The 22,130-nt window shown below is 35.5% G+C and overlaps 1 protein-coding gene across 1 annotated transcript; it reads left to right on the plus strand.

Annotated features, from left to right (window-relative positions):
• Nucleotides 1-7,833: 7,833 nt before the first annotated feature.
• On the plus strand, nt 7,834-21,155 carry RAB39B (RAB39B, member RAS oncogene family). Its single transcript, XM_084790056.1, has 2 exons — nt 7,834-8,341; nt 10,996-21,155. Exons 1-2 carry the CDS (start codon nt 8,127-8,129, stop codon nt 11,420-11,422), a joined length of 642 nt encoding a protein of 213 aa, XP_084646182.1. The 5' UTR covers nt 7,834-8,126; the 3' UTR covers nt 11,423-21,155.
• The last annotated feature ends 975 nt before the right edge of the window (nt 21,156-22,130 follow it).

The following is a 22,130-nucleotide window of genomic DNA, read 5'->3' on the forward strand; positions in this document are numbered from 1 at the left end:
TCTCTTGCGTTTTGATTTTTAAATCCCCTATTGATTATAAAAGATGAGAAAAATCATGATGTAATCTATAATGAAAAAATTGAACTTCACTTTAAATAAAACAGTAGGGCTGGCCCAAGGAGTAACAGAGAGCAAGTAACAGAGAGACAGAAAAATAAAGTTCTCCTGGGCTATAAAACCTTTCCATTTGTAACTCAACTTACAACTAGACTAGTATTTATTTTCTCCTTGGTTCCTAAATCTCTCCTCAAAAACTAGTTCCTAGCTAGTTGTTCACCAACGGTTGGTTTCCCTTAACTAGCTGTTCATCATCTGCTCAATTCTCCCTACCATGGATTCACCAAGACTTTCTCTTCTCTCCTCTTCACTGGTTCTTGGAGCTGGTCTGCGGGAATCCTGCTATATTCTGCAAGAAGGAACCCCATGTCCTAACCTACCTGATTCCCTAAAGAGTTGACCTGTTGGTATCCTTAGTTCTTCCCCATAACCTCTCTTAACCTTTTCTTCTATCCCATTTACATTCCTTTGTGACTCCAAGACAACTAGCATGATAACTTTCTATCAGGGACCCCACAGCCATCACACCTGGCTGAGATTTAGTGATACCACAAGTTGCTGCCACACTTGGCTATGACCCAGATTGGGCAACAACAACCAAGAATAGAATACCTATCCAAAATATACAAAAATAGATACCTACATCAAGAAATATTTCAAACATCATAACTCTCGATGTCTAGATCGTAATACAAATAAAACCACAAACAACCAATATAATATGTATCCTCTAAGAGTCAACATTATTGTAATAGGCACTAAGAAAAGTGATTTATCTAAAGTCCAAGAGAAGAACTTCAAAATAGCAATTATGAATATGTTCGAGCACCTTAAAGAGGATATGAATAAATGCCTCTCTGAAGACCATGAAAACAAAAACTATCATTTTGAGTAGAATAATAAAAATGATTCAAGACATGAAAATAAAATTTAACAGAGAAATATAATCACTAAAGAAAAGCCAAACTGGAAATAAAAAAATCACAAAGTCAAACAAAAAGCTCAGAAGTAAGCCTCAAAACCAAACTGAAAGAAGCTGAATACAAAATTAAAAGGAAAAAGAAAGAAATAGCTCAGTCAAAGGAAATGTTAAATATTTTTAAAAAGACACTAGCATAAAAGTTTCAGGAAATTTGGGACACTATGAAAAGTACACATCTACAAATAATAGGTATAGAGGAAGGAGAAGAAACCCAGGTTAAAGGCACAGAAAAATCTTTTGTTTTTGTTTTTTGAGACAGAGTTTCCCTGTTAGCCCTGGCTGTCCTGGACTCACTCTGTAGACCAGGTTAGCCTTGAGATAACAGAGATCTGCCTGACTCTGCCTCCTTGAGTACTGGGATCAAAGGTGTGCGCTACCACTGCCTAGAGAGAAAATATTTTTAATAAAATTATAGAAGAAAAAAGTCTCCAATCTATAAAAAGAGATGCCTATTAAGGTGCAAGAGGCCTACAGAACATCTGATAGACAGGGGCAGAAAGCAAACTCCTTACAAGACAAAATAATCAAAACACTAATTATAATGGACAAAGAAATGACATTAAAAGTGGCAAGGAAAAAAGACCAAGTCACATTTTATATGTGCCTTTATGGCAGGTCCATTAGAATAATACCTGACTTTTCAATGGAGACTCTGAATGGCAGGAACATATGTTCTATAAGCTCTGAAAGACCGCAGACACCAGCCCAGAGTATTATGCATAGCAAAACTATCTAACACAATCAACAGAGAAAGAAAAAATATTTTACCTTAAAACAAATTTAATCAAGTTCTGTCCAACACTCCAGACTAGAAGGCACTAGAAATAAAACTTCAGTCTGAAGAGAAAGTTAATGATGCCAAGAACACACAAGGAATAAATAATTCCGGAACAATTCATCGAGAGAAGAGAGGGAACCCACACCACAATAATAAAAAACAGGAATTAATAAGCACTCCTCAATAATATCTCTCAATATCAATGGTCTCAATTCCCCAATAAAATGACACAGACTAATATAACAGATTGGATCAAAAAACAAAATACATCTAAGAAACACATCTCACTATCAAGGACCTCAGAGTAAAAGGTATTCTAAGCAAATGGAGAAAAACCATAAAGCAGATGTGGTTATTTTAATACCTGACAAAATAGACTTCAAACCAAAACTGACCAGAAGAAATAGGGAAGGACAGCACATATTCATCAAAGGAAATTTTCACTATGAAATATTGTGATTCTAAACAGTCATACACCAAATACAAGGCCACTCAAGTTCATATAATAAAAAACTACTATAGCTAAAATCATATTGACCATCACACAATGATAGCAGATGACTTTAATACCCCACTCTAGTCAATAGACAGGTATCCAGACAAAAGCAAAAACAAGGAAATGCTGAAGTTAAACAGCATCATTAAATCAAATGGACCTAATAGATATCTACAGAACATTCTACTCCTAAAATAAAGAAAAAACTCTCTTCTCAGGAATCCATAGAACTTTCTCCAAACAACCACATATTAGGACATAGAGCAAGTCTCAATAGATTTAAGAAAATTGAAATAGCACCCTGAACCTTATATTAGCACCATTGAATAATGCTGGATATTAACAACAATAAATGGTAGAAAATATATGACCTTGTGGAAGGCTGAGAAACTCACTATTGAATGAAAATTGGGTCAAGACAGAAAGTGAACACAGTTCTAAGCTGCAAGTTTATAGCACTAGATGCCTTCGTGAAATAAACAAGCAAACAAAAAAAATCATGGAGAAATCTCATACTGATAACTTAGTAACATGCTTTAAAGCTCTAGAAAAAGAAGATGAAACTGAAATAAATGAAATAGAAACAAATAAACAACAAAAAGTACAAAGAATCAATGAAATGAAAAGTTAGTTTTTTGAGAAAAATCAACAAAATTGACAAACTTTAAATAAAATTAGCCAAAAGAAGGAGAGAGAAAATACAAATTAATAAAATTTTAGATTAAAAAGGATATGTTACAGCAGATACCAAGGTAATTCAAAGAATCATGGGTACATGCTTTAAAAATCTATACCATGGGCTGGAGAGACAGCTCAGAGGTTACAAGCACTGGATGCTCTTCCAGAGGTCCTGAGTTCAGTTCCCAGCAACCACATGGTGGCTCACAACCACCTATAATGTGATCTAATGCCCTCTTCTGTCATACAGTCCGAGAACTACATACATAATAAATAAATCTTTTTTTAAAATCTATATCATAAAAATGGTAAAACTTAACAAATATAATAAATGTACTGATATATATGCTATATCAAAGTTGAATCAAGATAAAATAAAAAAGATGACCAGACTGATAACTCCTATTGAAACAGAAGAATTAATTATAATTCTCCCAATCAAAACAAGGCTGTAGCCATATGTATTCAGCATAGAATTCTACCAGACCATCAATGAATTAACACTAATACTCTTCAAGTTGGTCAACAAAATAGAAATTGAAGAGACATTTCCTAATCCATTTTACAAAGCCACTGTTACTCAAACCACACAAAAACACAATAAAAAATAAAATTATAGACCAATAGCCCTTCTGAAGACAGATGCAAAATTTCTTAGTAAAATGTGTGCAAACTGAATTCAAGAGCACAGCAAAAAGATTATCCACTAGGAACAAGTTGGTTTCATCTCATAGATGCAAGCATGGTCTAACATACATAAATCCATAATAGTAAACTACCACATATATAGACTAAAATATAAAATCCACATGGTCATTTTATTAGATGCAGAAAAATCCTTTAATAAAATCTAACAATTTTGAGATAACTCTAATTCAGCAAGTGAAAGACTTATATAACAAAAACATTAAGACACTGAAGAAAGAAACTGAAGGAGACAACAGTAAATGGAAAGATCTCCCATGCTTATAAATACAATGAATATTGTTTAAATGTCCATCCTACTAAAAACAATCTACAGACTAAACACAATCAAAATTCTAACACAATTCTTCACAGAAACTGAAAAAAAGAGAATCTTTAACTTTAAATGGAAACAAAAACAAACAAAACAGAATAACATCTAGAACAATCCCAAATAATAAAAGAACTACTAAAGGATTGATCATTCCAGATATCAAGTCGTATTAAAGAGATATAGTAATAAAAAACAGCATAGTATTGTTACAAAAACAGACATAATCAATGGAATATAATTGAAGAACCCATACATAATTCCACATACCTACAAACACCTGAGTTTTGACAAAGAAGCAACAACAACAGTACACACACACACACACACACACACAATGGAGGGGGAAAACAGAAATTGTGTTGGTCAAATGGAATGGCTTCATGTAGAAGAATAAAAGGAAACCCATATCTATCACCCCAAATAAAACTGAACTCCAAATGGATCAAGAACTTCAACATAAGACCAGACACCCTAAACCTGGTAGAAGAGAAAATAAGGAATATTCTTGAATTTGTTGGCATGGGAAAGGACTTTCTGAACTGAACATAAATAGCAAAGACATTAAGATCAACAATAAGTGTAACTTCATGAAGCTAAAAAAAAAGTTTCTATATAGCAAAGGACGCCAAAATTTGAGCAAAGCCTACACAATGATTAAAAATAGCAATCATATATCTGGTAAAGTGTTATAATATAGAATATATAAAGAATGAAAAGAATTGACTATCAGGAAAACAAACAACCCAATTAAAATTGGGTAGAGAAGTAAACAAAGAGTTCACAAAAGATGAAATATAAATGGCTGAGAAATGCCTTTAAAATGTTCAACATCATTAGCCACCACAAAAATGCAAATTAAAACCACTTTAAGAGTTCATATTACTTCTGTCAGCATGGCCAAGATCAATAAATTTTTAAAAGGAGAACATTTATCATTGCTAATAGGAGTACAAGTTGCAGGTTGGTACAACCACCATGGAATCAGTCAGAATGTTCCTCAAAAAGCTGAAAATCCATCTACAGCTACACACTCTTGAACATATATCCAAAGGACTCTACATCTTACTACAGAGATGCTTATCATGTTCATTGCTGCTCTATTTCATAATAATCAGAAATTAAAGAGTATAGATGGTCTCAATGGATGAATGGATAATGAAAATGCAGTATATTTACACAATGCAACATTATGCAGCTGTTATAAACAATGAAAAATTTAAGTACATGAACGAGAAACAATCATCCTGAGTAACTCCAACCTCAAAAGACAAATATTATTTTCTTTTATATGTGGATGCTGGCTTTTTAAGATTTAGATATGAATGTTTCAGTCCAAATAACTACAAAAGTTAACTAGTAAGGGATTAAGAGTAGTGGAGGATCTTCCAAGGAATGGAAAATAGAATACAGTATTATAAAGAGACAAGGGGGAAACTACAATATGATGATTAAATTTGGAAGAGGTGGGAAAGAAGAGCGAAAGAGGGAATATGAAAAAAAAAAAAAAAAAGAAAGAGGGAATATGTGGGGGAACAACTAACACTACAGGCCTTTTAAAAAGCCATATGGGAGCTACTATTTTGTTAGCTTCCTAAAATATATACATATAGGAAAGGTAATTAAATAGAGTCAGAGTATGTGAGGTGTAGAGGGGGAAAGTGCTTATGCACACAGATAAGCACTGGAGAAGCCAGGAAAGTTAAATTCTCAGACATCCTTCAAAGGAAGAGAGATGTTTAACCTGTCCTCTTCCTGAAATGCCAGAGACTGATGTAGCTTACAACCTAGTGATAATTTACTGTCTGATGAACCAGGTTTAGCCACAAATAATATAAAATATCTTGGTATAACTCTGTCTAAGCAAGTGAAAGACTTGTATAACAAGAACTTCAAGTCTTTGAAGAAAGAAACTAAAAAATATATCAGAAGATGGAAAGATCTCCTATGCTCATTAGTCAGTAGGATTAACTGACCAATTAAAAACAGCCATCTTACCAAAAGCAATCTACAGATTCAATGCAATTCCCATCAAAATTCTAACACAATTATTTACAGACATTGAAAGAGCAACCATCAACTTCATATGGAAAAATAAAAGACCCAAGACAGCTAAAACAATTCTGTACAATAAAAGAATTTCTGGAAGTATCACCATCTCTGATTTCAAGCTGTACTACAGAGCAATAGTAGTTTTAAAAAAACAGCATGGTACTGGCATAAAAACAGACAAGTTGATCAATGGAATCAAGTAGAAGATTCAGAAATAAACTCATACCTGAATCTTTTTTTTTAATTTTTTAAAATTATTTATTATGTACAGTAGCCTATTGCATGTACACCTGCACACCAGAAGAGGGCACTAGACCACATTACAGATGGTTGTGAGCCACCCTGTGGTTGCTGGGAATTGAACTCAGGACCTCCGAAAGAGCAGCCAGTGCTCTTAACCTCTGAGCCATCTCTCCAGCTCTCATACCTGAATCTTGGCAAAGAAGCCAAAATCATACAAAAGAAAAAATAAAGCATATTCAACAAATGGTGCTGGTCTAACTGGATGTCTGCATGTAGAAAAAGAATGCAAATAGATCCATATTTATCACCCTGCACAAAACTCAAGTCCAAGTGGATCAAAGACCTGAACATAAAACAGATACACTAAATCTAATAGAAGAGAAAGTGGGGAAGAGCCTTTAACTCATTGGCATAGGAGAAAACTTCCTGAACAGAACACCAACAGCTCAGGTTCTAAGGTCCACAATTAATAAATGGGACCTCATGAAACTGAAAAGCTTCTGTAAGGCAAAGGAAACTGTCCATCGGAGAAAACGGCAGCCTACAGACTGGGAAAAAATCTTCACCGACCCTACATCTGACAGAGGGCTAATATGAAAAATATATAAAGAATTTAAAGCCAGGCAGTGGTGGTGCGTGCCTTTAATCCCAGCACTAGGGAGGCAGAGATGGGCAGATAGCTGTGAGTTTGAGACCAGCCTGGTCTATAAAGGGAGTCAGGACAGCTAAGGCTACACAAAGAAACCCTATCTTGAACAATTAAAACAAAAAAAAAGAATTGAAGAAATTAAACACCACCAAACCAAATTACCCAATTAAAAATGGGGTACAGAACTAAACAGAGAATTCTCAACAGAATAATATCAAATGACTGAGAAACCCATAAAGAAATGCTCAATGTCCTTAGTCATCAGGGACACGAATGACATTGTTTACAAAATTCAAAAAAATCCAAATTTTATATGGAACCACAAAAAAATAGTAGGACAAACAACTTTTTAAAAAGTAACAAAGCAGGAAGGTTAATGCTACCTGAGTTTGAAAAGTTGTAATAATCAAACAAATAAATAAATACAAATACATACAACAATAGAATAAAAGAGAGCTGAGAAATAAACCCATGCATCTGCTGCCAAATGATTTTGACAATATAAATTAAGACAGATATTAGGGTAAACATTATGGATGTTCTTTTAAAAGTGAGTTGGAAATGCAGAGATGTCTATGATACTTTGTTATTTGCACAAAAAGTATCAGGTTAAAAGTGAATCTTTGTATTGTTTTAAAAATAAAGAAATAACAATAAATGCACATGCATATGCATGAATATATTTGTATGTTTGATAATGGAAAGAAACATGTAAACAATTATTTGAGACTTTTTGTTTACGTTAGAATTGGTTTTGTAGCTTTAATGTAAATGAATTATATTTGCAATGTTAACCACAAAGAACATCTTAATTTAAGAGGAGAATGGCTGATGTAATATAAGGAGTGAACACACCAGTCTCCTGTCTGTTTTTGTGTGCGCTTTTCTTACAGACAGTGTGGTGAAACTAGTGCCACATCTACGCAGAGAATTACAGTAACCCGGTTTTTGGTGATGAGTCAGAGTGCGTGGTGCTGATGCTGCTGCCATTTCATCACCTTTGCGAGCACAGCATCCATCCCTCTGCTCTCCCAGCGCCTGGGCCTACCTTGCTTCAGGCTAGCTGGCCAGTGATGTGGCCGGTCTAGAAACGGGTTGATCTGCGCTAAGGCCTCGGTGGGGCGCCCCCTTCCGCCTCCCCAGGCCCCGGCCGAAGAGTCCTGCCAGGCCACGGCCATGGAGGCCATCTGGCTGTACCAGTTCCGGCTCATTGTCATCGGCGATTCCACGGTGGGCAAGTCCTGCCTGATCCGCCGCTTCACCGAGGGCCGCTTTGCTCAGGTTTCAGACCCCACCGTGGGGGTAGATTTTTTCTCCCGCTTGGTGGAGATCGAGCCAGGAAAACGAATCAAGCTCCAGATCTGGGATACAGCGGGTCAAGAGAGGTTCAGGTGGGAGTGCAGCACGGGCCCGCGCGAGCAGTGGGAGGGTCTTTGTGGCTTACTCAGCCCCTGGGGAAAGAGGACTTCCTGGTTCTTTTCGCTTTGCCGCGGGGGTGACAAGCAAGGGTCTGGGCTTCTGAAGCTCACTTTGAGTTATCTAGGAGTTCAGTGCAGGGAAAGAACCGCCCAGGAAGGGGAAGGCCATTCGTTAATACATTGTTTGAACCACAACTTCATCAACCTGCATTTTCGTAGCTAATAAATAGCCTGGATCACTATATAATTCATCAAAATCTGACCCTGTGTTTCATAGGTGTTTTTTTTTTTAATCCAAGTCATTTTAACTGGAAGCTCAGGTAGGTAGTCTAGATAGATGTATATTGACTTCTTTCTATATCTATTTATATTTGTGTGGAAAAAAAAGTGAGAGGGAAAGAGAGAATAAACATGTCCTAATATAAAGGAAATAGAGACTGGTTAATTGATTCTCTATTGTTACCACCATGCATTCAGTTGCCAGAGAGTGGAACCATTTCTGAGGAAATAGTGTGAGGTTACTGACATTAGAGAACGCCATATAATGTAAATAGACAGAGCCTCTGACCTCTTGGAACTTCAGTACTAGCATGGTCAGAAGAAACAGATACAGAGGCGACACACAAAAGAACGTTTTGTTGTTTGTATTTATATGCCACTCCCTACTGTACCACTGGCCACATAATGGGTAATCAATGAGTATGTTTATTTTCTTTCACAATCCTTTGTTCTTCCTTTGTACTATGTATTTGTAATTTTATGTATGGATTCAGAGGAGAGAAGTTTAACTAGAGAAGATGAGGCCAAAGCAAAATTAGGAAATGTCCAGAGATGTGAAACAGCATGAATAAAAACAAGTAACAGAAAACAAACTAACAAAAACTTTGCAGCGAATAGTTTGAACTAAAGGTAAAGCAGCAGGAACCAGAACAAAAGGACTCAATACCCCATATTTATGATCATTGACTCATTTTCCACTGAACATTAGTTGAGCATAAAAGAAACTAGTTAGGCAACTGAAGAAGGGCACAGATAATAAATAATTACAAACTTGAGCTGCCTCTAACTTCCCACTTGTACAATGCTTTGGCAAATACTTTATACAAGTTCTCATGAATAAAGAAAGGTATCTTATATATGTTTACTTGGGATCTCTGTATGAACAGCTTGTTCACATTTACTATTAATTAGTTATTATACAATATTGATTTGTAGGACATCTTTACATATAAAAATAATGAGGCTTAAACTCATTTATAAGGCCTACCCACACCATCCTCTAGCTTGAGTAGTAATTCCCTAGCCATTTCCCCCATTAAAACTCAGCCATTTTGCATTAAATTTTCAGCTATAGAACTCATTATTTATCATACCCATCTGAGAAAACAGATTCTAAAAATAGATATAGATTTCAGAAGTTGCAATAGTCTAAAGCAAGTGATTATTGAGGCAAATTGTTCTATGTCCTCTCTTAAGCTCCTACATTCTTAAGCAAAGTACCATAATATATGTTTATAATGAGGCTTATCAATCAAAAGAAACAAAAATATGTGATGTTTCTTCTGTGTGAGAAGTACAATAGATGTATAAGTAGGCTGAAATAACCTAATTACATGATTCAAATAAATAATATAACTTCATTGGAACACTTTCACTATTTTGGCAGATTCTCCCAGCTAGTGCCTTCTCAGTCAACCTTTTTTAATTTTCTCAGTGAGTAAAGCTGATAGGCATTTTTCTCCAGAACATTTTAAAACTTATTATTTTATTTTATATGTATGGTGTTTTGCCTATATATGTGTCTGTGAACCATGAGAGTTCCTGATAACCATGAAGGCCAGGAGAGTATGTCAGATCCCTGAAACTGGAGTTAAAGACCGATGTGAACTGCTATGTAGATGCTGGAAATCAAATTTAAGTCTCTGGAAGAGCAGTTAGTGCTCTTAACTGCTAAGCTATCTCTCTAGTCCTGACCCAGAACATTTTACCATTCCCATTTTTCCATTCCCACATGGCTTAAGAAATACAAAACAAGATAGTACTTTTCTTCACAGAAGTGATTGATGACTCCTAGAAAAAAAAATAGCAGTAGTGGGAACAATGGCAACAAAACAGGTTAATGATAAATAGAAAAATGAAATATTTTGCAAGATATTTTTCAGGGCCCATCAATTATAGTTATAATCTACTGATTCATCTTATTCTTGAAAATTCTTTTAAATTACTAGGACTTGTAATAAATTCGCTACTTAAAAAATGTCCATTATTTCATTTTGCTTTATGGTTACTCTGTAACTCAGATACTTTATTTTGCAGAAGAATTGGGTTTTAGTTATTCTGACTTGGAAGTGGGAGACTTAGCTGTGGTAGAAAATAGAAATCAGTCATCTCCTAGGATTTCTTTCCATGGCTGGATCAAGGGAAAACACCTGAAGGTTCAGGAGCATTCATTTCTAGGAATGAATATCTTAACATTTTACCCAGTTGAAAATGTCTTATTGTTATAGGACGGCATTTGTATTTACTAAAGGACTATCAGTAATCAGGGACACTAGAATACTCTTAGTTCATTGGAGTGAAGGAGTTTGGGCACGAACTTTATTCTTTACTTCTTTCTTGTGTTTTAGATCCATCACTCGAGCCTACTACAGGAATTCAGTAGGTGGCCTTCTCTTATTTGACATTACCAACCGCAGGTCCTTCCAGAATGTCCATGAGTGGTTAGAAGAGACCAAAGTACACGTTCAGCCCTACCAAATTGTATTTGTTCTGGTGGGTCACAAGTGTGACCTGGATACACAGAGGCAAGTGACTCGCCACGAGGCCGAGAAACTGGCTGCTGCATACGGCATGAAGTACATTGAGACGTCAGCCCGAGATGCCATTAATGTGGAGAAAGCCTTCACAGACCTGACAAGAGACATATATGAGCTGGTTAAAAGGGGGGAAATTACAATCCAGGAGGGTTGGGAAGGGGTGAAGAGTGGATTTGTACCAAATGTGGTTCACTCTTCAGAAGAGGTTATCAAATCAGAGAGGAGATGTTTGTGCTAGTTAATCCTTCCATTTTCAAAACATACTCCCCCACTTGAACTTAAAAGTTATCGAAATAAATAGAATCCTTATGTGACTGAAGAGAACTCAACCTTTGGATAACAAATAAGCCGTCTTCCGAGGGGTGGAGCTCTGACAGGCTCATGTGTGGGTAGATAGGGAGCCTGAGTGTTGACTGAGGGACTAAATTGTTGACTTGGGCTGAACCATTGTTTTATGGCCCAGGCTCAGCAATGGCTGCTCTGTGTGTCCTTTGTGGACCACGTATTAAGAGCCTGGGGTTTTGAAAGTTAGGTTCCAGGAAAACACCTATAGACAGAAAAACTGTTCCTTGGTATTACAACTTTTCACAGGTGGTGACCATAAAGAAACATGTAGAAGGAAATCAAGTATCAAATTGGGGACAATTAAGATAACTGAAAGAAGAGTATGGTATCAACTTATTTAATGATAATACCATGCCAGATGTGTGCTGGGTTTGGTACAAACATGCTAATTCACTTGTAACAGTTCAACTATAAAATGAAAGGTCCATATGAATCAGCTATTTGGTAAGGCCCTTTCAAGATGGAGTAGTCTAGTAAAACTGCTGTGACTATGAAAAGTGAAGTCATTCACACGTTATTGTTATCACATTTGAGAAAGTGTACACTCCGATAGTGTTACCAACTGTGTGAAAGAAACTGTCCCATGTAAAATGCCCATGCAAGGAAAAGAAGGAAACATTGTAACTCAAAGGCCAAATTCTTTCCCCTCTAACCATACCTGAGCTTTCATTGCATCAGCGAACCATACTCTGGAAGTAAGGATACTGCCTGCTTCTTCAGATCCCTGACAGTGACAACACAGAGATAGTCTACAAAAAACCCTAAGTCAAGCCATTGGTCATTGGCTCTATGCTGAGTATGTGTGCAACATATGGCCCTTGAACCCTTAACAATCCTGCATATTAATTTATTTCACCTATTTGATCACCATAATAGGCCTGTGAGATTTTTTACCCCCATTTTCCAGAATAAGAAAGCAAGAACCAAGACTACCTGATCCTAGCTGGATCATATGCTGTCACATGAATACATGATTAATTTGTTAACTTTGGAAGACATGTGACTATAAATAAATGTTCTCTACATGATAGGATATGTTTTCCTTGTTGTTTTACAGCTCAGCTGTAATCTTGAAGGAATCTAAGAATGAATCAAAGGAAAGCCCATTCAGGTATTATTGACAAGAGGGCATTAAATAATGGATTAACTGCACAACTGAAAACACATTAAAACTGTGTGGGTTCTAAATGCTCTTCTCACAAATAATATGAATATTTTTATTGAAAGGAACCAAATACAACAATGGGAAGTGGGATGGGGATAAAATACTCACCCCATGATGACCTTGGCCAACTGTTGCTGTGTATCTACACTGGGCTCCTGTCTACCCGAGAAAGTCAGCTCTTAATTCTCAGGTGAACAGACAGCTAACTACATCAGCAAATAAGAATAACTGACATGAAATTTTCATTATATTCTTGAAAGGAAGTGATGCTTTAAATTACTTGTTGGATTGTAGCCAGTTCAGCTAGGCAAAAGCCATACTTTTCACAGTAAGAAAACTATTCTAATTAGAGCCAAGTTTCTCATATACACTGTGGTAGAAAGAGTGGCAAATCGTTTTTGCAGTATCCTGTTCAAGTTCAGTATGAATATGTGTGAATTAGGAAATCTGTGAATTTGTTTCAGCTAAAATAAACCAAATAATAAAAATTAAGAAATATTGTTCTGCCACCTTTGCTCCAACTTGGATAAGCAAATCATCTTGGACCAGTTCACATCATCAGCTACAGGTGAAGGGATCATTTATTCTATATTCATTTCATACATTTTAAATTGCCAGATTTTGGGTTGTAGAAGACAAACACAACCTTTTTGTAGGTAAACACAAAATACACAACAATATTCATGTCTAGATGGTTCCAAAACCAAGATTATCCAGTGGATAAATGAGAATGGTCTAAATTCTTGTAAACTCAAGAGGGAGGGCTAGAAATAAAATATGTCTACAGTTCTTCCTTCCTTCCTTTCTTTCTCTCTCTTTCCTTTCTTTGTTTTTTTTTTCCAGACAAAGTTTTTCTGTGTAGCCATGGCTGTCCTGGACTTTCTTTGTAGACTAGGCTGGCCTCAAACTCACAGAGATTTGCCTGCCTCTGCCTCCCGAGTGCTGGGATTAAAGGTGTGCACCACCACACCCAGCTTTACAGTTTTCTTGGCTAAAATACATTATAAATTTCCCCATTTCTGGCTTTTTAAAACAAATTTCAATATATCCAACATAAATGCAGCAGAGGTGGCTGAACTTAACTGCTTATATAAGTTCTAGAAAAATCTTTAAAAATAATTTTAGTAGAATTCAGTGCTGTTGTCACTGCAATAAGTGGGTTTTAGAAAATAAGTGTGAAAAATCAGGTGTTCATATACTAAGGATAAAGCTTTAGAAGCTATTTTACTACATAGGTAAAGAAAAGATAAACTAACTTGTAACAATGATCACAACTGCATGTTGGATTAGGTTGTCTTATATTCCAGAGCAAAATGTACTGTATACTTTGCCTCACTTTGTTGTGCACTGTAATGAAATGTGAACATTTCTTTATTTAGCTGTATGTGAATGAAAATATGCTTGTATTTAGTAAAATGGTTGATCATGTGACTGTGAGATTCCACATGTGTGTTGTAGCTATTTCTAGAATGTGTCCCTTCATTGTTGCAAACAAGGATAGCAATAGGATACCAATCAGATACTGTAGTATATACCACTATGATAAAACATACTTTGCATAAACATAGTAATCAGTATCTGAAAGCCAAAAGGAGGACACAATTTCTTAAAGGTTTATGATTCTCATGTTGAAAACCACAGATATCTCACTACTTCATTTTCAGCCCAAGTCACTATGTAAAAAGTTAATTCTGTGAAGCCTAAAACTTAAGCATTATAATTTTTAATCAAGAGCTATAATTCTGTCACCAGGGAAGTAATTAATTACATCTATTGACTTCACTGGAAAGTCTTTTCCAGCTAAATTGCCTTGATTTTGTTGTTGTTGCTGCTGCTGCTGTTGTTGTTGCTGCTGCTGTTGTTGTTCATTTGTTTGGTTTGGTTTGGTTTTCAAATCCAACTGTGGCACACTATCATGTGAGGGACACTGCAAGCATGGGGACCAGATTGGAACACAGTCATATAGCACATTTTCCAAGGTGGATAGTGTACAACTGAGACAAATATAAGAGAAATCTTTAATTCTATATCTTGGCATACACAGGCTAATCTCGGCACAGCTTTATCACTTTTGCAGTCTTAAATAAATTAAGGGGAGGGGTGAGAAAAGAAGAAAGCTCATTTATTACTCTTGGACTCCAGACTTTTACAACCAACTGCTTCCCTGTCATCTCATTTGATTCTTCATTAATCTTCATTTGATCTCCATTATCACAAGTTTAGCATGTCCAAAGTCAGGCTTCTGATCTACTTCGAGCCATGACATAACCTTCTCCTGGGTAAATGATAACTTTCTCCTATGTATTGCTGCCAAAAGTTTAAAGCCATTCTTCTTTCCTTCTCTTTCTTACTCCACATTTGATCTATCTGAAAATTGTGTTGGCATAAGAGTATAACAAGAATCTGACAGCTTTTCAACACCTTCAATGCTAACACACTAGTGTTGTGCATGGTCACTTATCGCCTTAGTTATTTATGATAACACTAGTCTCCCTACAGCCATTTTTACTACCCCTTACCTACCATAGTTTATTATCCACACAGCCTAAGGGTGCCTGATGAAGTATGACTTGAAAACAGTCACCTACTCCTAATTTTCCAGTGTTTATCAATTCATTCAGCTTAAAACCCAAATTCCTTCCAATAGTCTGCAGAAGAATCCTTTAAAATGAATTCTATCCCACTGGGTGTGGTGGCACATGACTTTAATCCCAGCACTCAGGAGGCAGAGGCAGGCAGATCTCTGTGAGTTTGAGGCCAGCCTACTCTACAGAGTGAGTCCAGGACAGCCAAGGCTACACAGAGAGACCCTGTCTTGAAAAAACAAAACAAACAAAAAGTCTATACACAACAACAAAAACAGAAAAGAAAACTAATTCCATTCCATTATCTCTACAACTTCATTTCTTACAGCTGACCTCTTGTTCATCTCAGTTTCCGTTCTTGCTCTTTATTTTAAATTACTTTTTTCATTTTTAATTATGTGTATACTTGTAAGTCTATGTGAGAGTATGTGTTCTGTTCCTTAGAAGCCAGAAGAAGTCAATAAGATTACCTGGATCTGGAGATACAGGCAGTTGTGTTCCACAGGATATAGGGACTGGACTCTGGTCCTCTAGAAGAGCAGTAGTGCTGGGCTATCATTCCAGCGCCTCCTTTTTTTTTTTTTTTTTTTTTTTTTTGTTCTTTAAATATGCAAGGGTATCCCTACCCCAGGCTTTTGTGCTTACTCTACCCTCATTTGTAATTCTTTTCTGAGATAGCTGTAAAGATTGTTTTTCATATCTATCAAGTTATGGAGCTAGCAGCTTCCAAATTTTTTGAATAACTTACAGATCCTAGGGAACACATCCCTCCAAATATCATTGCTGACAGACAGTCCAAAGTCCTGCTCTTTAGCTTTGCCTGAAGAACAACAAAGATTCTGGAATACAGAAAAGGAAACAAACAAACCCTAGAACAGGGGTTGCATACCAGATAACCTGCATATCAGATATTTATATTGCAATTCATAACAGTAGCAAAATTATAGTTATGAAGTAGCAATGAAATAATTTTATGGTTGGGGTTCACCACAACATGAAGAACTGTATTAAAGACTCACAGCATTAGGAAGATTGAGATCATGGAAATCCTGGAGATAAGTTTCACAGAAAGGAGTTGGTGGTGATGTCATAATACAGCCGTGGGTTTAGAAAAAAGAAAATAGATGTACTTGAAGGATTTGTTGGTAGAATTGGTTCTGCATTCACTAAGCCTCTCAGGAAATTTGTGTGAAAGAATAATATTCTTTGTTTACTCTTCAAAATCTCTCCTTCCCAGACAGACAATCTAATCCATTCCCATGGCTTCAATTACTCTCTACTTTGCAAAGTAATTCAGACCATTCTATTAAGCATCAAACTAAAGCAGTTAATTTGCTTAAGACACACAGACATAAATTCCTTAAACTCAGAACCATTTTCCTCCATCTTCATTGCTATTCACCATTGTCCAAGCCATTATAGACTCTCACGTGAACTGCTTCAATATCTTACCCTTCTCTCTATATAAATAGAGCAGAAGCTCATTCACAAATCCATGATCATTCGCAAAATATGTAGTTATCACACCATGACATATCAAGTCATTCTCCACCCAAATTACAAAAATACCCTTGATTTCTCATCACATTTTAACAAAATTGAAATTAATATGACTACAAGGCTCTCCGCCATTTGGTCTGCCCAGCTCTGAAGTCCTATAAAAATAGTAATCATACTTTCTTCCCCAATGACCTTAACTCTTGCAGAAAACACACACAATTCTGTTCTGTGTCCTTTTAAATTCTTTGATTACAAGATCTGTTTGTCGCCAGACTTGGTGGCACATGCCTTTAATCTCAGCACTCTGTGAGTTCAAGGCCAACTTGGTCTACAAAATGAGTCCAGAACATCCAGGGCTGGTACACAGAGAAACTCTGTCTCAAAAAACCAAACCAAACCAAGATCTGCTATAAGGCCTGTTTTAAACTTGTTACAACTTTAGGCAATTAACCATGGCCCACTACTAATATACCAATATTGGCCTTTGTTTCTCTTCCTCACTTTCTTAGCTCTTGTAAGCAACTGTATGTAATTATTAATTCACAAGATAATTTTTGTTTACTTCATTAGAGATTTTTAAAATTTATTATTCCATGTTGTTTAACAAAAAAATGAGAATATGGATTTTAGTAAGATAGATTTAGGTTCAAATTCTGACTACCAGAAATTAACTGCAAATCAGTATCTCTGAGCCCCATTTCCCACATATATAAAATTGAATGATGGTATTTAACTCATAAAGTTGTTATAATTATGAAATGAGACAATCCATACAAAAGCACTTGGTCATAATAGTCCTAAGATGATAGGAATTATATTTTCACGTAAACAAATCTCTTCTACAAATGGTTCATGCAACACTCACTGTTCTGTTGGGTTTTTTTTCTTCTATAGTGTATTTTATGTAAATACATAAGGGAAGATACTATGCCTGTCTTTTCTAATTACTATATAGCTACAGTCAATCAATGCATGTACATATTTATTGAATGTGATCAAAAGAAGAGGTAGTTAGAACATGGCAGAGCAGAGACTCAAGAAAACTAGGTCCTTCACAATATAATGAATCATAGATTTCCCTACATTGGAGCCACCCTGTATTAAGATTCTTTGAAACATTAGAATAAATCTATTTTTGGTTTACGCTTTTCTCCCTGTCTTATACTCAAAAGTTTCCCAGCTAGTGTAATTGTATTCTACTGCATGAATACATGATATTTTACTTAATCAAGTTTCATTAAATATATGCATATATCTTTGTGTACCTGACTATGTCAAGTGAAAAATCTTAGAAGTGAAATTTATAAATCAAATATCATACTTACTTAAATTTTCATATAATACATTAAATTGTTCTCCAGAAATGTTTTACTGAACACTCGTGAAGAGTGTATGGTAATGTCTATATTAGGTATCACTAATTTTTAACTTTGCCAACTAGAGATTAATAATATATCAACATTTTAGTTTTTAGTGAGAGACGGGTGACATCGGGTCTCTCTCTGTAACCCAAAATGCCCTGAAACTCACTATATCTTTCTACTCCTAGACTAGTAGTACTATATTATTTTAGTTTGGGTAACTCAGATTTTTTAAATGTTTATTTATTTCATGTATTTGAGTGCTCTGTCTTCTTGCACACCAGAAGGGGTAATCAGATTCCATTACAGATGGTTGTGAGCCAGCATGCGGTTGTTGGAAACTGAACTCATGACCTCTGGAAGAGTAGCCAATGCTCTTAATGGCTGAGCCATCTCTCTAGCCTGTAATTCAGATTTTTTTTTATTTAAAAATTACCCTTTGCCTCCTCAGATTTGTCTTTGCTACTTTTATGCAGAATATTAGAACTTGAGCATAAATATGTCAACTTTTCCCTGAGTCAGGGTTGGGATTTTGATTGAAACTAATTTTATTCAGTAACAATGATACAGGGTAGGTATACTCATCTTTACAAATTTTACGTAATATGTCATCTTAATGCTTTATGTCCATTAATAACTTTTTATTGTTTTCTCATGTTTAGCCATTCTGTTTATTGCAAGATTTTTTTTTTTTTACTTCTAAATGGGTATGTCATTATACTGGTCCCAGTTCTAACTGATCATTTTGAGCATACAGGAAATCTGTGGGTATGTATAGATAATAACAAGTCCTTACTAAACTCTCTAATTCAACTAATTTTTCCATGGGTTTCTTCTACTTTTTAGGCAGAAATAATCCATAATTGTTTCCTTTCTTTCTTCCATTTTTTTTTTACTTACACTGATTAGAATTTAACTAACATGGTAACAACAGTGGATGTCTGGTTTTTTTCCCTGCTTCTAGCATTTTAACCTTAAATAATTTTATTATGCTATATAAACTTTATCATATTACTATTCTACTAAGTATTTGGAGGAAGAATTTATTTTGAGGTTTTCAATTGTCTTTCTGGTATTTAATAAGAGAATCAAATAGCTTTCAACCATTAACCTGTCAATGTAACTATTTCGGTAAAGTTGTTCATGATAAAATATATTTCTTTACATTATTAGGCTAAACTCTTAAGAAGTAATTGTGTCACCAGGTGCACACCTGTAATCCCAGCACTCAGGGAGGCAGAGGCAAGAGGATCTCTGTGAGTTCAAGGCCTGGTCTACAAAGCCAAGTCCAGAACAGTAAGGGCTACACAGAAAAACTCTGTCTTGAAAAACCAACAAAACAAAACAAAAACAAAAACAAACCATTATGGTGTGTTTTTTAAATTTAGAATATTGCCTGCTTTTACTCACTAATATTTAGGATATTTATATTTGTTTTCATGTTTGTGACTGGTTCGTAACAATATTTCTAGCTATGCAGTCCATGGTAATTAAGAGAAATCTGGTGGTAGGAGGCATGTACAAGTAACTATATTTGAAGAACCACAGATTAAACAGTGAATAGTATTCTGTAGGACTACAATATTATATATTAGAATTCCCCATCTAAAGGCAATTTCATAGAGCAGCTCCTCAACTTCTATAACAAAAAGTTGTATTTTATAGAATATCAGTTTTCCATAAGAGAATGTTTTGTTTTTCACATATATTCATTGATCTTCCCTGGAGTAGGATTACTGTTCTCTTTTGAGAACTATGAGGCAGGCTTGGCTGTGGGATGACAGTTCCCCAACTAGCTGGTTTTCTAGCAGCAACATGGATTCTGAAGTTAACAAAGAGCAAGGCCACTCTTGACTTGGAGTGGGCAATTGGACAGTGGATTGGGAATGACTACCAGAACATTATGTAGCCTGTCAACAAATATCTTCTCGTAAATAAATCTTAGTAATATATATCATCATTGAAAATCATCTACTTCAGATAAATTTTCAAATGTGGTGCAGTTATAGTTTGTGTAACTTAAAACATTGTATGAATAGAAATTTTCATATTGTTCATTTGTATTTTTATTATTCAGCATTGTTAAAGGTTTACTTATTTTTAATTAATATTAGAAAAGAACCAGCTCTTGGTCTTAACAGTTTTGTTTTTTCTGAATTGTAATTTATTTTTGTTATTTACATAAACTCATTATTATCTTTCCATGTGAATAAGTATTTCTATGGGTCTTCATATGCCAAACACCTTTTATTATACTTCATACATTTAAATATAGTATGTTCATAATATGTGATTATGATTCTTTATTACTCTTCATACATTTAAATATAGTATTTCATATTATGTGATTATGATTCTTTTTTAAATCTTCTAGGCCATTTGTGGGTTACTACTCTAATCTCAGTTTAGCTCTCAAAGCGACTTAGCTCTTCTGTGCTGGCCCACCATCAGGGGCCAGTCTGGGAACTGGACAGTGGTCTATGTTTTAGTTTAATTCTCAGAATCTAGAAATAGTGTTAAGCTTTTATAGTGCAAACAGGAACCTAAGAGTTCAAAATCAACATTATGGAGTCACTTTCCAAACTTTCTCTTCATGTTCCCTTTCTTGGTAGTCTCCACTTTCCTGGAGTTCTCCTCTAGGAACTACAGGAAATAATCTGGAGCTTTAGTTTGCTGACTGTGCCATGGCATGTTAGGTTGTCACATGGTAGAAAGACCAGAAGAAAATGTGGCAAGCTCACAACAAGGTTCCAAGGTACTGGGGATTCTCTTGCTCTTTCCTGATGCTTCACTGATACTTTCTTTTCAGTGTCTCAAATACTTGCTCCATATATTGAAACTTTATTGTGTCTCTTCCAGCATGCCTACACATTCAAATCTACTCAATTTTTGACAGAGGTTATCAACATAAATTAATGCATAAAGGATAACATTTTTAGTATTAAACAATTTATACTATTCTGAAATCTTTATATTTATAGATCTAAGTGTAACATATATGAAAGAGATCTTCATTATTGCCAACTGTTCTATACACTGAACACCAAAAGTGAAAGTTGTTTTAATAAAAAAAAATTTGACTTAAATTTTCTAAAGTATTTGATGACATGTTCAGCTATTACTAGAAGAAAATACTATATATTTTTAGCAGTTTGTGTTGGTTTGAATAAGAACCCACACACACAGAGATTCATATTTGGCATTATTGTTAGAGAGTGTCACTGGGGGTGGACTCTGGGGTTTCAAATGCCAAGCCAGGCCCAGTGTCACTCTCTCTCCCTGCTGCCTGTGGACCCAGATGTAGAAGCTCTCTCAGCTCCTTCTCCAGCACCATGTCTGCCTGCACACTGCCGTGCTTCCCGCCATGATGATAATGGACTGAACCTCTGAAACTGTGAGCCAGCCCCAATTAAATATTTTCCTTTATAAGAATTACTGCAATCATAGTGTCTCTTTGCAACAATAGAAACCCCAGCTAAGACAACTTGGAATACCCTTTTCCATCCTTTTATCCTGCCAGGTGTGGTGGCACACACCTATAATCCCAGCACTTGGGAGGCAGAGGTAGGTGGATCTCTGTGAGTTTGAGGCTGTGACACACAACACATTCCAGGCTAGCCCACACTACATAGTGAGAATCTTTTTCAAAAAACAAAGCAATCAAACAAACAAAAAACATACTATAAGTTCCTTGAGTGTAGAAACTTAGTCTTAATTGAAAGAGGAAATAAAACTGAATTTTATTTCAAGGAGAAATGGTAATTTTAAGGAAATTTACTCTTTTCCCTGGGAGAGAATAAAACATGTTTCAGAGAAACTTTCAAATTTCTACACTTAGATTTCTATAGTTGTCAACAGCAATTTTATAAGCATATTTTCAAGTACACAGCAACTTCAGTGACATTTGTCCTAATACACTCTCCATGAGGCAGCAAGACTCATCCCTTCATGTTTAGGCATATTTTATTAGTTTTAAAACAATGTTTCATT

The sequence above is a fragment of the Acomys minous genome (assembly GCF_964271855.1).
Source record: "Acomys minous genome assembly, chromosome: 7".
NCBI lineage: Eukaryota > Metazoa > Chordata > Mammalia > Rodentia > Muridae > Acomys > Acomys minous.